Source organism: Rattus norvegicus, chromosome 6, assembly GCF_021556685.1.
Source record: "Rattus norvegicus strain SHRSP/BbbUtx chromosome 6, alternate assembly SHRSP_T2T, whole genome shotgun sequence".
Classification (NCBI taxonomy): domain Eukaryota; kingdom Metazoa; phylum Chordata; class Mammalia; order Rodentia; family Muridae; genus Rattus; species Rattus norvegicus.
Window position 1 is genome coordinate 112484337 of NC_141539.1, and position 20590 is coordinate 112504926.

Below are 20590 nucleotides of genomic sequence, written 5' to 3' on the forward strand. Positions count from 1 at the left end.
GGGCTCCTGAGAGGTGTCCCCTTGCTTACACAGACACACATATAACTATATTTTCTAAAGCCAGGTTTCTAGAATTTCATCTTTCAAATGCCCAAAAGGAAGGCTTCCCCTAGTCCTCCCCCCAAGTCTACCAGCCACTGACCTGACTGTTGACGCCCTGAAGCCTTAATCAAGGAACAATGGACAAGCCCTTGGGATCTCTCGACACTGCACCTCGAGTGAACTTCAACTCCACATGCGAGCACAGCTGAGTGGGGAATGCTGGCCTCAAGTTAAACAGCTTAGGAGTCTGGCGTGAGCAATGCTGGGGTAGCAACGAACCGTGCTGATAGGACATATGCTTGTGGTGCTTTGATTTTTGTTCTTCTGTGCCAAGGTCGAGGATGCTCTCCCACGGGTGCGAGCAAAAGGACGAACTGGGTAGAAGAAACCTGACTTCACCCATCACTGAAATACTTCGTACCTGAAGCGCAGCCACCTTGAGAAAAAAACATGGTGGCGGCGCTTCACGGTCACCTGACTAGGAGCCTTGGGGTTGGTGCTAACTCAGAAGGAATTAGGCTGTCACTAAGAGGCCCTCCTACAGCACCCGAGCACTCACAGCCAAGTCTGGGCTTAGACCCAGCAAACATATGAGAAAAGATGACCACCAGAGCCACCAAAAGGGTGGGAGGCCTGCTGTTACCAGGTCCACCCTCGTGGATCACAATGACTGCATGAGATCATGGAATGTTGAAGATAAAAGGAGAGTGGCTCTTAGGTCACAAAGTCATAAGCGGGCGGGCATCCTTTTAGACCAGGGTCCGAGGAATAGAGCTCTATCTTGTCCCCGATGAGCCCCAGGCCTAGCTGGTGACAAATCCATACATGCCGGATTCCCATCAAAGCCGGCTCTCCTCCAAGCTTGCTGGGATGAAAAAATAGCTACAGATTCCCTTGGGATTCACCCTCAAGAGAACAGTGCACATAGTTTGAAACAAAGCCTAATGGACAGGTGTGCACCTTAGGGAAGCAGCTACCAGGGGACAAGAAGCTGTCACCAGCCCCCAAGGGAGTCCTGGCAGCATGGACGACGACGATATTGAGCCTCTTGAGTACGAGACCAAAGGTGAAAAGGCTCCCAATTCTTGCCCTTCCCAGAGTTGTGTCCAATGATCTGGTAGACTCCAAGTGCCCTCTTCTCTCTGCCCGAGTCCCTGCAATGGAGGTGGCATGTGACATTAGGGACAAGGTTTAGAGACCACACAAATAGTGAGATGTGATGCTAGACTTGGCTCTTACGAGCTCTAGCCAATCATTTTGTGGACATCACATTGGTAGTCAGGAATCAGCCACGTTAGGATTGTTTAGACGACATGGATTGGCTGACAGTTGCCAATTGCTAGCATCCCCTGGTTGAGTGGAATTCTACAAGTGCTCGAAGGGCTGGAGAGATGGACTAGCACTTAGAACTTTCTGCTCCTCCACAGGACTTTAGTTCAGTCCATAGTGACTCAATGACCTGTAACGCCAACTCCACAGGACTTGATATTGCCCTCTGGCTTCCACAGGCACGGCACACACACACACACACACACACACTTGTTGTTTCTCTCTCTCTCTCTCTCTCTCTCTCTCTCTCTCTCTCTCTCTCTCTCTCTCATTGTTTGACATATAAAGAAACTAAGACTTGGAAATTCACCACCTTTTCTCAGAGCACAGAGCCACAGAATGGACTACACAGCAGCGGCCTCCTTCCTGACTCCTGAGCTGCTGCTACTCAAATTACATGTTACGTGGAAGTTTGTCCCGGAGGCTTGGGAATAAATATCGGGACCTGACTCTGTGTGGAAAAACTAAGACGTACACCTATTTGATATCACTAAGGAGCCCGCCCTCTAGAATCCAAATTGCAAGGGTGGGGTGTGTAATGTTAGCCCACTCAAAAAGCAGACTGGCGTACATGTATGAAATTATCAAAGAATAATGAATAGGCAAGACAAGAAAAAGAAAAACAAGGAAGGGAATAAATAGGCCTATCTGCTAGGCCTTCCAGAAGCACAAATATGACTTCCTGAAGCCCTGAGTCCTGCTGATGCTGGAGGATTCATCTCTGAATGTTGTGGGTGGCTTTCAGGGGCCCATCATACGGTGGCCCAATGAACTGACCACATCTAGCAAGTGTAGGGACCAGTGTGAAGGACACCCAAGGTGAAAGACACACTGTTGCCCTCAGCAGAGCCTAATTCAATGAAGACGAGCATGCTTAATCATAGCAGTGAACTTGAGGTCAGGAGACATCTTCAAGCCTCCCCTTCACAGTCCCGGGGACAGTTCTGGACTTGAAGGAAGAGAAGCTAAGTAAGCCAACTTCCTAGAGATGTGTTCATCTCTCTTGCTCTCTGGAACACATCTCTGTCTGTTTTTCCTTTGCATCTGATCCCGGTTCTGACCTGTTCTACCCTTCACCTACCTCTCGGCAGCATGGTGTGTGACCATAAGTCCAGACTTTAGGACATATCCTTTCCGTCAGAAAGAGTAACGGGCTCAACAGTAGATGCCAAAATCCTACCATGCAAATGCTGAGGGAGAAGTGTGGGCAAGGACCCCACCAAAATCGGGCAGATCAGGGAAGGGGCCTGGATGGAGCAGCCAGTTGATAGAGGACACAAGGACTCCAATTCAGCCATAAGGAGGTCGTAGAGAAAGGGGTTTCCCTGGCAGGACTGTTTATGTGAGGCTATGGGACAAAGGCTGCAGACAAGACATGGAAGGCTGAAGAGAGAGGCAGAGACTAACGGAGTCAGTGGTAGGTGTCACTTACTAGATTGCAGGTTTAATTCCCAGAATGGGATATGGTTTTTGCCCCTAGATGAAACTGAAGCTGCCTTGGCACCTCAGAGCAGCGAAGACACCCTCTACTGTGAGGCTGAAGCCGCTCCAAGTGTTGAGAAAGAGAAACCTACCAGGGAGGATTCGGAGACAGACCTGGAAATTGAAGGTGAGGTGACATCTGAGGAAAGGTGGGTGGCAAACCAGCTTCCTCAAAAATTGGGGAGATTGGGTTCCACCAGAGTATTCCTATCTGTCCTGCCAGAAGATTGTAGTGAGAAGGCTGTGCTAGGTTCTAGACCACCTTGTCCTCCTGGCTGGCTGGGGACAGCAGACAAGGGATCTTCCGAGTCAGATCCACATCAGGCTGTTGTTAAGATCTAAACCAACGTGCAAAAGTTTCTGACCTTTAAATAAATCTCTCTCTTTTAAAGTGTGTGTGTGTGTGTGTGTGTGTGTGTGTGTGTGTGTGTGTGTGTGTGTGTGTGTATCCAAGAGTTCAGATGCTTTAGGAAGCCAGAGGCATCAGATCCCCACCTGAAACTAGAGTTACAGGAGATTTCAAGCCTCTTCACATAGGTTCTGGCAATTAAATTCAGGTCCTCTGGAAGAGTAGTATGTGCTTTTAACCTCTGAGCTACCTCTTCAGCACTACCTCACGCTGCCCCACATAACTCTTACATGATTTCCATAGTCCCAGAAGGCAGACTTTATTATATCTTTTCTAGAATGGGAACAGAGGCTTGAAGGTCGCAAGAGTCACCCAAAGCCACCAAGAGCTGGCCAGGACTACATAAGCTGATGCCATGTTTGACCTGTTTTTGGCATTCAGTCTTTCATGCTATGCCCTAGAGTGTCTCTGTAACCCCAATCCAGTGACTCTCTGGTTACCTGAGAGTTCTTATTTCTCCTGCTTTGGAGTTCCAAGTTTCCTCTCAACGAATCAAGCATTCCTGGTCACCCTAGCTGATGGATCTTAAGCAGACACTCTCTGTTCTTACAAACACCTTCAGCATCCCCTTCTCCTTAATATCCCTGAGGTGAGAGATGCCAAAAAGATCATTGGTGAGCATCCGTGGAGGAAGGGAGAATGATGCTGGTCCCACTGGATGAGAACAGCCTCCAGCTTTGCAAGCTTAGGCTAGCCCAAGTCACCGTTCTTTTGTTAGTTCTGTTTTATTGAGAGAGGGTTCCATGTAGTCCAGGGTGGCCTTGAACTCATTACCCTGCCAACGGTGACCTTGAATTCTTTATTTCCCCCATCCCCAAGTGCTGAGATCACTTCTATGAATGATTAACCCCCTCCTCCTGTGTGCTCTTAAACTCGGGTGGTTCCCAGGTCACAGGAATGGGAGGTGGGGCAATGTGAACCTTATAAAGCTTATAAAACCTTATCAGCTTATAAAACCTTCCCACCAGTCAACACGCAAATTCACTCTTCTACTCAGACTTCCTCCCCACTTGTGGTGGTTTGAATAAAAATGACCCCCATAGGCCGATAAGGAGTCGGACTGTTAGGAGGTGTGGCCTTGTTGGAGTAGGTGTGTCACTGGGTTTGGGCTTTGAGATCTCAGATGCTCACACCAGGCCCAGTTGCTTCTCAGTCTCCTCCTGCTGCCTGCTGATTTGGATGCAGAATTCTCAACTCCTTCTCCAGCACCATGTCTGCCTGTGTGCTGCCGTGCTTCCCACCGCAAAGATAATGCACTAAACCTCTGAAATGTAAGACAGGCCCAATTAAATGTTTGCCTTTATAAGGATTTCTGTGGTCATAGTGTCTCTTCACAGCAATAGAACCCCTAACTAACTACTCCCGAGAAATCCTTTCTTGCTTCTTCTGCACTTGGAGGCTGTTACTAATTTTGCTTTCAACACCTCATTTTACCTAATTGTAAGGTGACAAAGAGCAACACTGGATGTTCCCGCTGAGGTTCCTGGTTTCATCTTACTCCCTATCATCCGGGAGGGCTCAATGCCCACTGACCACGGGCCAGGCTGGACTGACATCTAAGGATCAAGGAGCCCAAGGGCTTGCAATAGAGAGATGGGGCTCTCCTTCCGTTAGTAGGGACCAGCTGTGTGCAATCTGTGTCTCCATTTGTCACTGGGGAAGTAGAACCAAAAGTGGGAAATCCACCATGATAGGAAAGCCCACTATGGTGCAAGCTTATTTTTTCTCAAATGGTTTCCTATTTTATGCCTTGGGCTAATTGGTTGTCTTGAGACTGTGACCAGAGTTTTTAGGGTCAGAACCTTGGTCGTTGATGGCCCCGGCCCTGCTAACCTTAACAACTGGGTTCAGCCACCCATCCTCAATAGGTCAACTAAAGACACAATTAATAGTGAAAAGCAGAAAAAGGGAGATCTATTCAATCTGACTACATTATGATGAAGAGTACATAAAGAAGTCTAGTGGCCCACCCTTGCCGAGTCCATTTTTAGGATCCTGGCCTAAGGTTTGGGTTTAAACAGAGAGCATGGGGTATGCACAGCTGGGCAATCCAAGGTCAGGTGTGGTCCATCAGTGTCTCTGCTGCTCTCTCCTCCAAGGTGGTCTACTTGTCAGAACTCTGTGACCTCTTTCCAGGATACAAGCTTCTATTCCGGTTGGCTCCAGCTTCAACCTTTTCCTGATCCTTGCATGAGACTCCTGGAGAAACTAATTCCATGGGGTTCATTGTTTAAATAATCTGATGGCCAAAGGAAGGGAGGGATGCAAGTGTTTCTCTAAAAAAACAAACAAAAAAAAACCCCAAAAACAAAAGACAAAACAAAAAAAACTAGCTTTCTGTGTAAGATTTCCCTAAATCTTTGGCAAAGCTCTGTTTGTGGCTCATACTTTTTTGTGCTGCTGGGGGACCAAGTCAAGGCCTCTCCTAGCCATGACCCCGCCCTAAGGCTGAGCTGTACTGCCAACCATGGCTTATGTTCTAACAGTCCTAGCTGGGGCTAAAGAAATGGTTCAGTGGCTAAGAGTGCTGATTGTTCTTCCTGGGGATCCAGGTTCAGTTCCTAGCACCAACATGGTGGCTTATAGCCATCTGAAGCTCTAATACAAGGGAGTCCAACAGCTTCTGTTGGTCCCTATGGACACCAGTACACATGCAGTGCACAGATATACATGCAGACAAAACACCTATACACATAAATTAGATAGTAATAGTAAAACAAACAAACAAACAAAACCAAAACAGAAAAACTGTGCTAACCTGGATGGTAGTGGCACATGCCTTTAATCCCAGAACTTGGGAGGCAGAGGCAGGTGGATCTCTAAATTCAAAGTCAGCCTGGTCTACAGAGCAAGTTCCAGGATAGCCTGAGTTACACAGGGAAAGTCTATCTTGAAAAACAAAAACAAAAGCAAAAACAAAAAAACTATGCTAATGAAACTAAAATTGAAATATAGACTCCTTCAGCCATCAAAAGTCAACAGTTCTGGGCCTCCTCCTTTGCCCTTCAATGTTGCCTCAAGCACAGCAGAAACACACTGGATGCATCACATGTGTGATCGTAAGTTAACTTGTGAACATCACACCTTCGGAAACCTTTTACTGGGGCCAGTTTCTGGTGATCCCAACACTTGGTCACACTCCTGTATATACGTCATCACCCACAGCTGGGTGTTCTAGAGCACATAACCTCAAGCCCAGACCTCAGGCAGAGGAAAGTCCAGGCAGAAGAGCATTCCCCTGGGGCTAGAGTGGAGCTAAGGCAGACTAGAAGAAAAACCTGATTTCTTTCTGATTTTCTATGTAGACACAGAGAAATTCTTCAGCATCGGACAGAAGGAGCTGTACTTGGAGGCCTGCAAACTGGTGGGTGTGGTCCCTGTCTCCTACTTCATCCGGAACATGGAGGAGTCCTGCATGAACCTCAACCACCATGGTCTGGGCCCCATGGGTATCAAAGCCATTGCTATAACTCTGGTGGTGAGCATGCTGGGCAGTGGAACACATCAAACCTAACAGAAGGCGATTAACAGGGTGGCTGGTTTGAGATTCAGAAGGAACCCTCTTTGGTGTCTAAAAAGCAACCTACCCTGGACCTTTCTTAGCCATTGGTCGTTTTAGTCATTTTCCCTGTGAGCTCATAGAAGAGGCTGTAGTTCGAAGACCTTTCCTAGTTGGGAAGCAAGTCATCAGTCTGTGGGTCCTAGAAAAATGTATGGGCTAGAACCAGGCCCAAGAGTTACTACAGTTACAAAATGTAGGCTGGGGTCTCCATTCCAAAGCTGACTTTGGCCATACATAGAGCCACTACTGAGCCACTTCATTCAATGTCTGCCTTTCACACTCACATAGTTAGACATCCTATTGCAGAGTAAATTGAATTTTTCTCATGGGATAATCTCTCCATGATTATCTCTCAGGAGATAATCCTGACTTGCCATGAACAAACAAGGACCTGACCTTGACCTCATCACAGATTTCTATACTTGATTATATAAAACTGGCTACGTCGCAGAGACTTTGACAACTGCACATCACTGCCTTCATGACTGTTCACTTAAGAGGGTGAAGAGAAGACTTCAGAGAAGCCCAGAAAAGTAAAAGGCAGATGCTCTTAGGCAGGGACATTTAACATCCAGTAAGAGAGATGGCTCAGTTTGTAGAGTCACACACACACACACACACACACACACACACACACACACACACACACACAAGACATGCAGGTCAGATCCCTAAAAGCCAGGCTTCATGGTATCTCTCTGTAACCATGGCCCAGATGGGACAGGGACCTGCAGATCCCCGAATCTCACTGTGTGCCCTGCAAGTCTAGTCAACCATGAGCTCTGGATTCTGTGAGAGACTATCAGGAATACAGTGGCAGCTTTGCACAGTAGCTAAAGCCTTTAATCTCAGCACTTGGAAGGCAGAGGCTGACAGACAGCTCTCCATGAGTTTGAGACCAGACTGGTCTCCATAGTAAGTGCCAAGCCAATGAACCTCTCTCTCAAAGGGGGTTGGGGGTAAGCAATAGAGTAAAATATCTTGATGTCAACCTCTGGCTTCCTCACGTTGTGCACACAGGACCACGTGTACAACATGTACGTCCACACACATGCATACAAACACATACATAGGCACACACACCGGGCAGTGATGGTGAATACCTTTAGTCCCAGCACTCAGGAAGTAGTGGCAGGTGGATCTCTGTGAGTTCCAGGCCAGCCTGGTTTATAGAGCAAGTTCCAAGACAGCCAGTGCTACCCAGAGAGACCCTGTCTCAAAACCCTGCCTGTCCCCCCAACTACCACGGAAAACACACACACAAACACTTTTTTAAAATTAGTAGTGACACTGTATATGGTGACATTGTGCTGGGATGGTGGCATATATCAGTAGTCCAAGCACTTGGCAGGCAGAAGTGGAGGGATCGGGACTTAAAGGTCAATCTGGCCTAATAGTGAGTCCCAGGCAAGCCTGGGTCTATATGAGACCCTGCCTTAAGATAAAAATCAGTAATACCTCAACTGTCCATAGAGAGAGCAAAAAAACGAAACAAAAGAGACTGAGAATCCTTACAACATTCTGTTTTTAAATGATCTGAAAAGAGAAATAAGTCAGGAGTTCAACAGGAACAAATTGTAGGGCAGTGGGAACTGCTGGTCTGACCCATGAGACAGGTGTCAAGAGGGTGGAGTTAGCTGGTTCAGCGATGGAGTCTAAAGAGGGTGATGGGGAAGGGAGGTAACTCTGGGCTTTGATGTCTGTCACGCTGCAAAACAAGTGATGGTTTTCAAGGCTTTGCAACGCACTGTCCTGGTTCATTGTGGGAGCAGACCCACTGCCAAAAGCTACTGTGACCGACAGAAACCCACTCTGGCGGAGTTTAAAGGAAGGCACACCCTTTGCACTGCCCCCCTCACCCTCTGAACTCCTTCAGATTCCTAGTCGACATCTCCATGCCCTTTCCATTACTCCTTACCCATTACTATAATATCTGAGGCTGGTGACTTCATTGAGAGAGAGAGAGAGAGAGAGAGAGAGAGAGAGAGAGAGAGAGAGAGATTGATTTAGCTGGGTGATGGTAGCTCATATCTTAAATGCCAGCACTCAGGGGGCAGAGGCAGGTGATCTCTGTGAGTTCAAGGCCAGCAGGGTCAACAAAACAAGTTCCAGGACAGTCAGAGATATACGGAGAAACCCTGTCTAAAAAGAAAGGAAAGAAAGAAAGAGAGAGAGAGAGAGAAAGAGAGAGAGAGAGATAGAGAAAGAGAAAGAAAGAGAAAAGAGAAAGAAAAAGAAGAGAGAGAGAAGAGAAAGAAAGAAGAGAGAGAGAAAAGAGAAAGAAAGAAAAGAAGAGAAAGAAGGGAGAGAGAGAGAGAGAGAGAGAGAGAGAGAGAGAGAGAGAGAGAGAGAGAAATTATTTACCTAACTAGGTTCAAAGGCTGGCACCAGCTCTCCTCTCACGATGACCTCATAGCATCCCTGATGAAGGGAATGAACTTGAGAGGAAGAAACGGAACAAAACGAGACAGGAAGGCCAGATGAGGCATGCACAGGAAGAGCTGGTCACTACCAGAACTGGGCTCCACTTCCTTACTACAGATTTATTTTTCTTTTTAATTATATGTGTATGGAAGGGCAAGGAGCATGTGGGTACATCTGCCTGCAGAGAGCTGAGGAGTTACATCCCCTTGGAGCTGCCGTGAGGTTGATGGGGAGGATCTGAACTCAGGTCCTCTGCTTGCCTGGCAAGCACATTATCTACAGAGCCATCTCTTACAGACACCATGGTCTCACTAACTCTTACACATTGCCACACTGGGGACCGGGCCTCTAATACAGCACCCTCTTGCATGGCTGGGAAGTCAGATTCAAGCAGAGGTGGCAGAGAACCAACTTAGCCTCTAACCACTTCCTTGTCTTTCTGCCTCTTCCATTGTGATGGTCCAAGTCCAACACCACGGTCCTCAAACTGGAGCTGGAAGACAACTCCATCCAGGAGGAGGGCATCCTGAGTCTGATGGAGATGCTGCATGAGAACTACTACCTACAGGAGCTAGTAGGGTGCCCTCCTCCTCCTCCTCCTCCTCCTCCTCCTCCTCCTCCTCCTCCTCCTCCTCCTCTTCCTCCTCCTCCTCCTCCAGCTCCTCCTGGCACACCTGGGGACTCAGAACCACTCAAGCCAAGCCAGAAACCCAACCCCCACGCCCAGGTCAGCTTTGGGTGATCTCTAACCAGTCTGTGGGGTCCTCCTCTCAAGACACAACTTCTCAGAGGAGGGCCATGCTTCCGAGGCTGGCTTAAGGCACTGTACCCTGTGGCTGTGAGAAAAGCTGAAGGGCTATTTCCAGCTGTACAAGTCCCCACAAGGAATGATTTACCCGAGCTAACGGAAGTGAGCTTCCTTCTCTAGAAAGGACCTGGCGAGATGTCTCGTTTTCAGATTCTCCAAATGAATCTGCCTTAAGTTTCTAAACAACCAACCTGAAGTACCAGGGCTAAACTGAGGGAGTAGGGTGTGAGTAACAACAGTATTGGAGGAGAAAAGATGAGATATTGTGAGACGCTAGAGAAGCCATATTGGGAACACGCTTTCTTGCCTTCTCTTTTCTCTGTCCTTTGCATTACCTTAGTCTTAAGCCTTTCACACCAATCCCACTCTCCCCATCATCCCCCTGACCAGCCCTGCTTGATGCTGAGAGCCCCTCTGTGCGAGTCTTCCCTGCGTGCACATGTGTGTGCACATGTGTTCTTTTTTTTTTTTTTTTTTTGGTTCTTTTTTTCGGAGCTGGGGACCGAACCCAGGGCCTTGCGCTTCCTAGGTAAGCGGTCTACCACTGAGCTAAATCCCCAGCCCCCTGCACATGTGTTCTTACCTCTCAGAATGTGTCTGACAATAACCTTGGTTTGGAAGGAGCCAGGATCATCTCGGACTTCCTCCAGGAGAATAACTCATCGCTCTGGAAACTGAAACTCTCAGGTGAGCCCATGGATAGGGAGGAGAGGACACTGAGAATCAAAGGAGAGAACAGAGGAAACTCCTAGGGTACAGATGTGCTAGGCCAACTTCTTTTGGTCTGAGAACAGGGCACTGCATCTTTCCCTGGCTGAACCAGCCAGCCTTCCCCTCGTAGGGCCACACCAACTTCCTGTTCTCTTTAGCAAGCCTCTCTGCAGCACTCTAACTGGTCTTGGGCACCTCCACGTTCCAGGGTCTGCCTGGCTTATATGCCTTCCTTTCTCACGATGTTCATGTTTCGTTCTCATGACGTCTTTTGTTTTCTTGATTTTCGAGACAGGGTCTCTCTACAGAGCCCTGGCTGTCCTCGAACTAGAGATCCTCTGCCTCTGCTTCCTGAGTGCTGGGGGTAAAGGCATGTGCTGCCACCACCTGGCTCATATCTTCCTTTAAAGGGACTTCTCTGGTCCCTATTGCGATAGCATTGCCCTACCACTATTACTCTCCATCCTGTTTCTCCAGTTGTCTTAACATTCACCAACTACTTGATTATTGCACGTGTACTCTGAAATGAGTGATAACCTATCTGTTGTTGGGCTAGCGGGGTCACTTGGATATTCCAATACCAGTCACACCCTCACTTCCTCACTTGGGTTTGCAGATCTATGCTATCTGAAGGGCTCTGGAACTTCTATGCCAAGAAAGGATTCTAAAGAGTGGCCCTGTGCCGAACAATAGGACCTCTTTGGAGGACAGGTCTTTACCCAGTTGACTTGGGACTCTCCTAGATAACTCCCAATCCAGGGGTCCTGCAAAATTCCAAAGCTGACAAGGAAAAATTTTAAAAGTAGAATTTGCGCCAAGTGGTGGCGGGACAGCCTTTAATCCCAGCACTGGGGAGGCAGAGGCAGGTGGATCTCCAAGTTTGAGGCCAGCCTGGTCTACAGAGTGAGTTCTAGTATAGCCGGGGCTACACAGAGCAACCCTGTCTCAAAAACAAACAAACAAGTAGACACTTGCAGTTTGTATCACTTACTTTTCTGTTGCTGTGATAAAATATCGTGACCTTATGGAAGAAAAATCCCCAAGTACCTGCTCACAAAGCATGAGGACCTGAGGTCAGACCCCAGGCCCCATGAGAAATCCAGATACAGGTAGGGTGTGTTCATCTATAACTCCAGAGGGAAGGAAAGAGATACACAGATCCAGGAATCTCTTCAGCCAGCTTAGCCAAAATGGTTGACTCTGAGGTTCTGTGAGAGATCATATCTCAAAAGATAGGTATGGAATGATAAAGACCTCCAAACACTGAATAGGTAGGTAGGTGCACACACACACACACACACACACACACACACACACATTTCATGCACGCACACATACACACATATGCACACACACGTACACATATACGTACACACATACATACATACACATTTCATGCACACACCTGCACACACATACACACATACGTGCATGCATAATCTCTCTCACACACAAAATAACAAAATAAAATTCATAAAAGAAATCCACATCTGAATTTGTCAATGAAAAAAAAACTTTTAAAGATGGAGGGGAAAAAAAAGATTAGCAGAACACATGAAAAAAAAACTTTTAAGATACAGAGAAGTATTTTGAAACATCCATATCTTAAAATTATCCAGAAAAAAAATAAGATGCTTATTCTTAATACAAATTCTATCGTGTGTCTGGTATTCCTTTTGAGTTTCACTTGTTTCTGTCTCAATGCATTTTCCCAGCGACAGAACACATAATCTGCTCTCATTCTTTGAATGGTACTTCATGTCGTAGAGAGACAGCATGTCTTGTTAGCATGTCAGTACTGAAGGGACAATCTCAGTTCCTGTCCGCTTTTCAAGCTCTCTGTTAATGTTTCAAAGGACTCTCTTGCATGCGCATCTGTTGGAGCACATGCTGGTATATCTGGATGGACACCCTACGGTGTGACGAGTGACGTATCCACCTTTGTGAAGCTCTGTTTCTGCTTGTCTCCTTAAGAAGCCTAGAGCAGGTTACAATTCTAGCCTGAACTATCGCCCTACTCTTCTAGAAGAGGATTAACCAAGATATTTGTGGACCACATAGTCAAATGGGTAGGCATTAAAGTCCGAGTCGGGTATCTACCCTTTCGTTCAGTTGACCTCATTCTTCTCAGCATAACCCATGAACAGCTACATACTTCAGGGCAGACAGTGCTTCTGAGGACTGAGTGAATTACAATCTAAAGCGCCTTACAACACCAGCTCAGATATTGAGATGCACTGATCACTTGGTAGTTCACATTGATGTTTTTCAGATGTCTGTTGCTTCCTGTATTTCTTCTCCTCTGAAATGTCAGTTGTCAGATGGGGCTCCTATATGATTGTTAGGCCTTCAGGTTTTTCAGGTTTTCATTTATTTTTTTTAAACTTTTGTGTGTGGGCCTGTGTATGTCTGTACACCACTTGTGTGCCTGGTTCCATGAAAGTCAGAAGAGGGCATTAAAGGCCCCTGGAACTAGGGTCACAGATGGCTATGAGCTGCCATGCTCGGAAACCAACCTGGCTCTTATGGAAGAACAGCCAGCGCCCTTAACCACTGAGCCATCTCTCCAGTCTAAACTTTAGGCATTCTTTTTTTTTTTCCCCCTGGAGCTGGGGACCGAACCCAGGGACTTGTGCATGCTAGGCAAGCACTCTACCACTGAGCTAAATCCCCAACCCTATTTTAGGCATTCTTAATACACTAAAGACTTCGTGTTTGATGTCAGATAGGAGAAAGGAGATGAACAACAGTCTCCCCCTATTCCTCATGTCTACCTATTCGTTTTAAATACTTCAGTGTATGCGTGTGTCTGTGTCTGTGTGTCTGTGTGTCTGTGTTTTCCATCAAAGGGAAAGGGCCTGGCAGATATGGGGGACAAGAGAGCGTGCTCTGGAGTTCACTGCTAATGAAGCACCCTCACTACAGGAAACAAATTCAAGGAAGAATGTGCCTTACTTTTATGCCAAGCCTTGTCGGTAAGGAGCAAGTGGGGATGTCCCTTCGGAACTCTGGGTGACCTGGGGATGCTCTGGACAAACGTCACTAATGTTGGTCGGGGAAACTAATGTGTGTTTGATCTCTGCAAAAGCTTCAGCAAGTCATAGAGCTTTCTAGGTAGCGATAATTCTCCCAGAAACCATTAACGGTTAAAACTAAAAAACTGTATAGGAAATTATTTGCTAAGAACCCTAGCCCACTCAGTTTTAGGTTCTAGAATTCTGCCCCAAGGTTTAACTGAAAGACTTGAGGTTAACCTCTTGCTTGGACATGATGGCCCGTGTTTGGAATCCCAGAACTAAGGAGGCTGAAAGCAGAAGGATGGCGAGTTCAAAGCCAGCCTGTACTACATACACAGGGATATATGCTGTCTCAAGTTAAATAAATAAGTAGATGAAATTAACCTGTCTTTCTACAATTTGTCCCTCCAGTCCAATTACCGAATCAGGTCACTGAATCTCAGCCACAACGAGTTCTCTGACACTGCAGGGGAGTACCTGGGACAGATGCTGGGTATGTCCCTGTGGAGGGAAGAAGACTAGTCAGGGAGACAGGAAGGAGCTGGGCCGAGGGACTGGGACGGGGACCACATAGGGCTGGATTTCTCTTTTAATTAATTTATTTACTAATATTTTATATGTATGGGTGTTTTGCCTTTGTGTATGCCTGTGTGACAGTGTTGGATCCTCTGGGACTGGCATTACACACAGCTGCCATGGCTCCTTTCCCCTCGTTTTTCACTCAGCCTTGAATGTTTCCTCTGTGGGGTTTGTTTTGTTGGTTCTGTTTTTGGTTTGGTTTTTGTTGCTGCTGCTGGTGTTAAGGTTTTGTTTTTTCATTTGTTGGTTTGTTTTTGTGTTTTGGTTTTTTGGGGAGGGGTTTTGGGTTTGGGTTTTGGGTTTTTTGTTTTTGAAACTGTGTCTCACTGTTACTGTAACCCAGGCTAACCTTGCACTTAAGGTCCTCCCACCTTCCAAGTGTTTGGGCCCTAGGTGTATGTGTCCTGAATGTCCCAATCATAAAAGAGGTACAAGTCATGCTCAAAGTAATAAAGTCAAGCAACCATCTGGATGTGAGACGCAAAACTTGCCAGGGGTTAGCAGGTCATACAGAGAGCGGTTTGCATGAGGGCTGGAGAGATGGTTCAGCAGCTGAGTGCTTGAGGACCAGAGTCACAAGTAACCCCCTGTGACGCCAACTTCTGAGGATCAACACTCTCTTCTGGCCTCCTTGATCAGCCACACACACACAGCACACACACACACACACACACACACACACACACACAAAGCATACACACACATACACACACAGCACACACACACAGCACACACACACACACACACACACACACACACACACACATACACACACACACGAATAGGATAGAATAAATCTTAGGGCTGGAGAGAAGGCTCAGCAGTTAAAAGCACTTGTTGCTCTTGCAGAATTGGATTCCCAGCCCCCACAAGGTGGTTCACAACTGTAACTCCAGTTCTAGGACATCTGATGCTCTCTCCTGACCTCTACAGTCACCAAGCATGCGTGTGGTACACACACACACACACACACACACACACACACACACACACACAAAACATTCACAAATAAAACAAAAATGAATGGTAATAAAAATTTTTAAATTATATTCATAAAAAAATAAAAAGGCCTCTAAAAAGAAAAAAGCTGCCAGCTGCCATTGGGTAGATTGGGGTTACTACATTTCACACTGGTAACATGAACTGTGCCTAAATAATTCACATGTTTTATAGAAATATGTTTAAAATATACGTGTGATAAAAGAATTTTTTAAAGATTTATTTATTTATTATATATGAGTACACTGTAGCTCTCTTCAGACGCACCAGAAGAGGGCATCAGATCCCATTACAGATGGTTGTGAGCCACCATGTGGTTGCTGGGAATTGAGCTCAGGACCTCTGGAAGAGCAGTCAGTGCTCTTAACCGCTGAGCCATCTCTCCAGCCCATGATAAAATATTTTTTTTGGTAAATACTTTGATTTGATTTTGCTTTTTTGAGAGATAGTGTCTGTCTGTGTAGCCCTGGCTGTCCTGAAACTTGCTCTGTAGACAGGCTGTCCTCGAACTTATAGAGACCGGCATGTCTCTACCTCTGCCTCTCAAGTACTGGGAGCTGTGGTGCCAGCTCTATCGTTTTAATTTGGAGTGCTGTCATTTGTCTGTTGAGACAAGATTTCCCCTCAAACTCCTAATCTCCCTGCTTCCACCTCTCGAGTTCAGGAGTTTAAAAGGCATGCACTACCATGACTAGCACAGGGCAGTGGCAAGATCCAAGAGGAGACTCGAGGGGCTAAGGCTTGATCTAACCAGTGAGTTCCAAACCAGTTTAGAGGTTACAGAGTCTGTCAAAAAAAAAAGTCCTGATTTTTTATTTTTATTTTTTTAGATCTCTAGGTATGGAGGTATGGGCCTATAGTCCCACCTACTTGGAAGACTAGAAAATGCAGTTGGGGCTGGAGAGCAGGCTCAGTGGTTAAAAACACTTGCTTTTGCTGAAGACCCAAACTGAAATCCCTGAATTCACATGGTGGCTTACAACCATTTCATGTGTGAACTGGGCAAGGTGGTGCACATCTGTATTCCCAACACTCAGGGGGAGGAGGCAAGAAGACCATCACAAAGACATAGCCAGCATTAGGCCAGCAATCGCTATATGCTGAGACTCTTTCTAAAACACAAATAAGTTTACAAAGTGTGTTCGCTGTACAAACCTCCAACTCCTATCCATCTTTAGATAACTGCGTACACAAGTCTGTCTGTCTGCCTGACTGCTTCTCTCTCTCTCTCTCTCTCTCTCTCTCTCTCTCTCTCTCTCTCTCTCTCTCATTCTCTGAAACAAACTTGTCATACATCTGAGGATAAACTTGTATTCCTGATTCTCCTGACTCTGCCTCCTAAGGGCTAAAATTACAACCATTCACCACCATGCCCAGTTTATGTGGCACTGAGGATCAAACCCAAGGCCTCATGCATGCCGGGCAAGCAGATGGACACTTAGGACACTTCACTGCGTTTGTGACATCAGGGTAAGAACTGAGTCCTGCCACATTCTGTGTTGTTCTCTTAGGTAGCATCTCAGAGTACACACCTCTTCATGGGAGACCATCCGCGCTCACTTAGTATTTACCAGGTAGATCACGCCACGTACCCTCTGTACCATGGCATCTTTCCCGAAATTAGAGATCGTCATTCAGTCATGTACCTAAGTAACTAGCTGAAACTTATCACTTGGCCGCGCGTGGTGGCGTCTGACTTAAATTCCAGCACTTGGAAGGCACAGATGGACCTCTGTGAGTTCCAGGCCAGCCAGGGCTACATAGTGAGACTCTGTTTTTAAAATAAATTTTTCTTAAGCTGTCAGCTGAGGGGGGGGGTTCTAGCTTGCACACCCATCTCCAATGCTGTGGGTCTGAGGCTGGGTCTCAGGGAGGTGGGGATGCTGATCTGACTCACTGTCCTTCCCAGCCCTCAACGTAGGGCTCCAGTCACTGAACCTGAGCTGGAATCATTTCAATGTTCGTGGAGCTGTGGCCCTGTGTAATGGTCTCCGGGTAAGACACACTGAGAGGCATGCTAAAAAGTGGCTTTCTTGTGATCACCATGGATTCAGGTCTACAGAGCACCCAGCAAGGGGCTTCTGAGTTGTTGGGCTTCCTTCCATGATTCCCGGATGTGCACTGCTATTTCGTAAATCCTCCCTACTGAGGACTGAGTGCCGCCATTAGGGACTATCTTAGAGGACAGTTTAGCTAAAGAGCAGGGAGATGAGATTCCAAAGGAAATGAATCTCAAGAGAACTTGAGAATGAGCCCTGGCTGGAGAGGACAATAATGACCTCACAGATCTGTCTCTGTAGAAATTCACTGAGCTGTGGGTTAGAGGAGGAGGAGGAGGAGGAGCAGGAGGAGGAGGAGGAGGAGGAGGGCGAAGGTAAGAGTGAAGGTTAGGCTGGGCTGGGCTGGGTTAAGGTAAGAGTTGTGGAGGGTGATGATAAGGGTGGGGTTATGGTAGGGATGGAGATGAGGGTTAGGATGGGGGTCAAGGTTGGGGCTGGGCTGGTAGTCCGGGTATTTTTCTAGGTAAGTCTCACTCTATCTTGATGCTACTGTTGCTCCCCTCCCCTGGAGACTAATGTGACCCTGAAGAAACTGGACGTATCCATGAATGGCTTTGGGAATGATGGTGCCTTGGCTCTGGGAGATACCCTCAAGCTCAACAGCTGTCTGGTCTACGTGGATGTCAGTAGAAATGGCATCACCAATGAGGGGGCCTCCAGGATCAGCAAGGGCCTAGAAAATAATGAGTGTCTCCAAGTGCTGAAGGTAGGCTCACCGAGCTGGCGCTGTCCTATGTCTGTGTCTGTATGTCATATATATCTGCCTATGCATCCCATAGAATATATATATATTTGTGTGCCCATGAATGTGTATGTGTATCTGTATGTATGTGATTCATCTGTCCATCTGTGTTGAGGGGAAACAGGGTGATAGAACTGGGCTGGATGCTGCTGGGTAGAATCATCAGCCGCCCAGGACTTCTATGTGCACACATGTTCATGCTTGCACTATAGACTCAGGGTTGCCTCAGCGTTTTGGTGACACGAGTGCTTCCAAACATGTCTTCCCTCATGCCATCCAGGTCTCTCTTGGGGTTGTCTAGTATGCTTTGGGGATACTAATCCTAGATCCCAGTGGTTTCTTGCACTACGGTCTAGTCCTCTGCAGCCTCAGCTCACCCCTGTTCTTCTTTGCTCTCCCTGGCCTCCAGTCCTCCTCTCCTCCTCAGCACCTGCTTTTGTGCCTGCTCTGTGGAAGAGTGTGTCATACATGGTCCGTGACAACCTGCAACCCCCTGAATGAGGGCACTGCTACCAGCACTCTACTCCCCTCCCTGCAGAACCCACTGCGATTCCTAACTACACTCTCATTTGAATGTGAAGTCTTCCTAAGGACAAGGATGTTGGGTGATCATTGGCCATGATGAGCATACACCCCTCATGCCCAGAGTGGTGCTAGACGCACAGAGAATCTGTAGTAAGTGGATGGATGGATGGATGGATGGATGGATGGATGGATGGATGAATGAATATTTTGTTATGAGTTAGGTTACTTTGTGGAAACTGTTTACAACACAGGCTTTTGGATAGACAACAGATGAGAGAGGACGTCTGTTCCTGGGTCCTCTCTTTGGGCTCTTTCAAGGCACACCCTACATCAGATGATGTGCTAATTCATCAGCCATTACCCAGTGTAGCCAATTATCTCTGCCAGATCCACTTTCCAAATGGGAAAGCAGAGGTTAAGTGACTCACTCAGACCACTTAACTGTGGAAAGAGTGGCCACTTGTATCTGGTTTCTAAGGCCGTTCTAACACCATCCCCCAAGGGGACAATGGAGGCATGACAGGTGTTGGGATCCTTACTGATGGAGACAGAAGGATAGGAGAAAACCGAATATGAGCCCTGATGCTGAGGAGCTGATAAGGAGACAAGACGATGCCAGATCCTGGCAGAGTGTGTATGGACATGGCCAATGGAACTGAACTGGATGTCTAGGGTCCATGAAAACTAGAAGTCCCAGCTGGAGTGGAAGGGGACTGCTCAGTTCAGAGAGGGGATCCAGGCTATGAGTAACTCAGCCTCCAGGTTCAGTGAAACCTAGAACAGTTGCACAAAAATGATCCCAAGTCAGGCTGGCAAGATGGCTTAGTGGGTAATGGTACTCACTGCCAGGCCTAACGACCTGAGTTCAATCCCTAGAACCACAAGTTGGAAGGAGAAAAACTAACTCCTACAAGTTGTCCTCTGACCTCTGCATGCATAGCATGACATACATGTACACATGTACACACACACAGAGACACATACAGACACATATATCCATCATACATGCACGCACAAACACACATATATACACTAACATATACACACATATACATACAAGCACACACAAACACACACATGCATTACATACATACACACAAACATACTCAAATACACACATACATACTCAAATACACACACACATACATGCACGCACAAACACACATATATACACTAACATACACACACATATACATACAAACACACATAAACGCACGTGCATTACATACAATACACACAAACACATGCATGCATGAATATACATATACATAAATAGACATGCAAACACACATACACAAATACACACATACATGCACAGAGATACATACATACACATATATACACAAACACACACACATACACACATACATACATACACACGTAAAAACACACAAACACACACATACACACACACACACAAATATTTTAATGTTTTAAATGAAAGAAAAAACATAGAGGGGTTGGGGATTTGGCTCAGTGGTAGAGCACTTGCCTAGGAAGCGCAAGGTCCTGGGTTCGATCCCCAGCCCCCCAAAAAAAAAGAAAAAAGAAAAAAAAAACATAGAAAATTCCCACAGGAAATACCTACTGTTTGTTGCCCACATCCATTCCCCTCAACCCTCAGTCTTTGGAAATTAAGAAATTTCCCTGGGAAATAAACCCCACAGAAGCCACACACCAAGCTGCAGGAGCACAGGGTTTTCCTCGTTGGAGAACATCAGAGCCTGGGAAACTGGCCTGCAGTAAATGCTCACTGGGACGTGGCTTCCTGCCTAATACAACCATCCGACCTTCGGTAGCAACAGCCACCATTCATATGCTGCTGCTGTGCACTGGGCTCCCCCCTTGAATGCCTGGGGTGAGTTATTAGGTTGGGCCCTTGAAACAGTTCCTCTGTGGTG

General features: G+C 46.7%; 2 protein-coding genes across 26 annotated transcripts in view; one reads left to right on the forward strand and one right to left on the reverse strand.

Moving 5' to 3' along the window:
• The window catches only part of Angel1 (angel homolog 1), a 37129-nt gene extending 36411 nt beyond the window's left edge, over positions 1 to 718 (reverse strand). Inside the window, exon 1 of one of the 3 annotated variants that reach the window (XM_087553872.1) lies at positions 143 to 718. The gene's annotated coding sequence lies outside the window, so the exon portion shown is untranslated. The remainder of the gene's footprint in view (positions 1 to 142) is intronic. The other 2 variants (XM_087553873.1, XM_087553871.1) reach the window with 2 other exon arrangements.
• A 22-nt stretch (positions 719 to 740) lies between these two features.
• Positions 741 to 20590, forward strand: part of Lrrc74a (leucine rich repeat containing 74A) — a 30008-nt gene continuing 10158 nt past the window's right edge. For 5 of the 23 annotated variants that reach the window (XR_015621923.1, XR_015621925.1, XR_015621922.1 and 2 more), the window contains exons 1-10: positions 772 to 1108; positions 2852 to 2980; positions 6568 to 6740; positions 9715 to 9822; positions 10647 to 10743; positions 13693 to 13742; positions 14196 to 14277; positions 16706 to 16832; positions 17272 to 17357; positions 17934 to 18128. Coding sequence is in view for 3 of the 23 variants with exons in the window: in NM_001037783.2 (NP_001032872.2) it covers positions 1066 to 1108; positions 2852 to 2980; positions 6568 to 6740; positions 9715 to 9822; positions 10647 to 10743; positions 13693 to 13742; positions 14196 to 14277; positions 17272 to 17357; positions 17934 to 18128 (963 nt within the window). In the remaining 20 variants the exon portion in view is untranslated. 23 annotated transcript variants of the gene reach the window in all.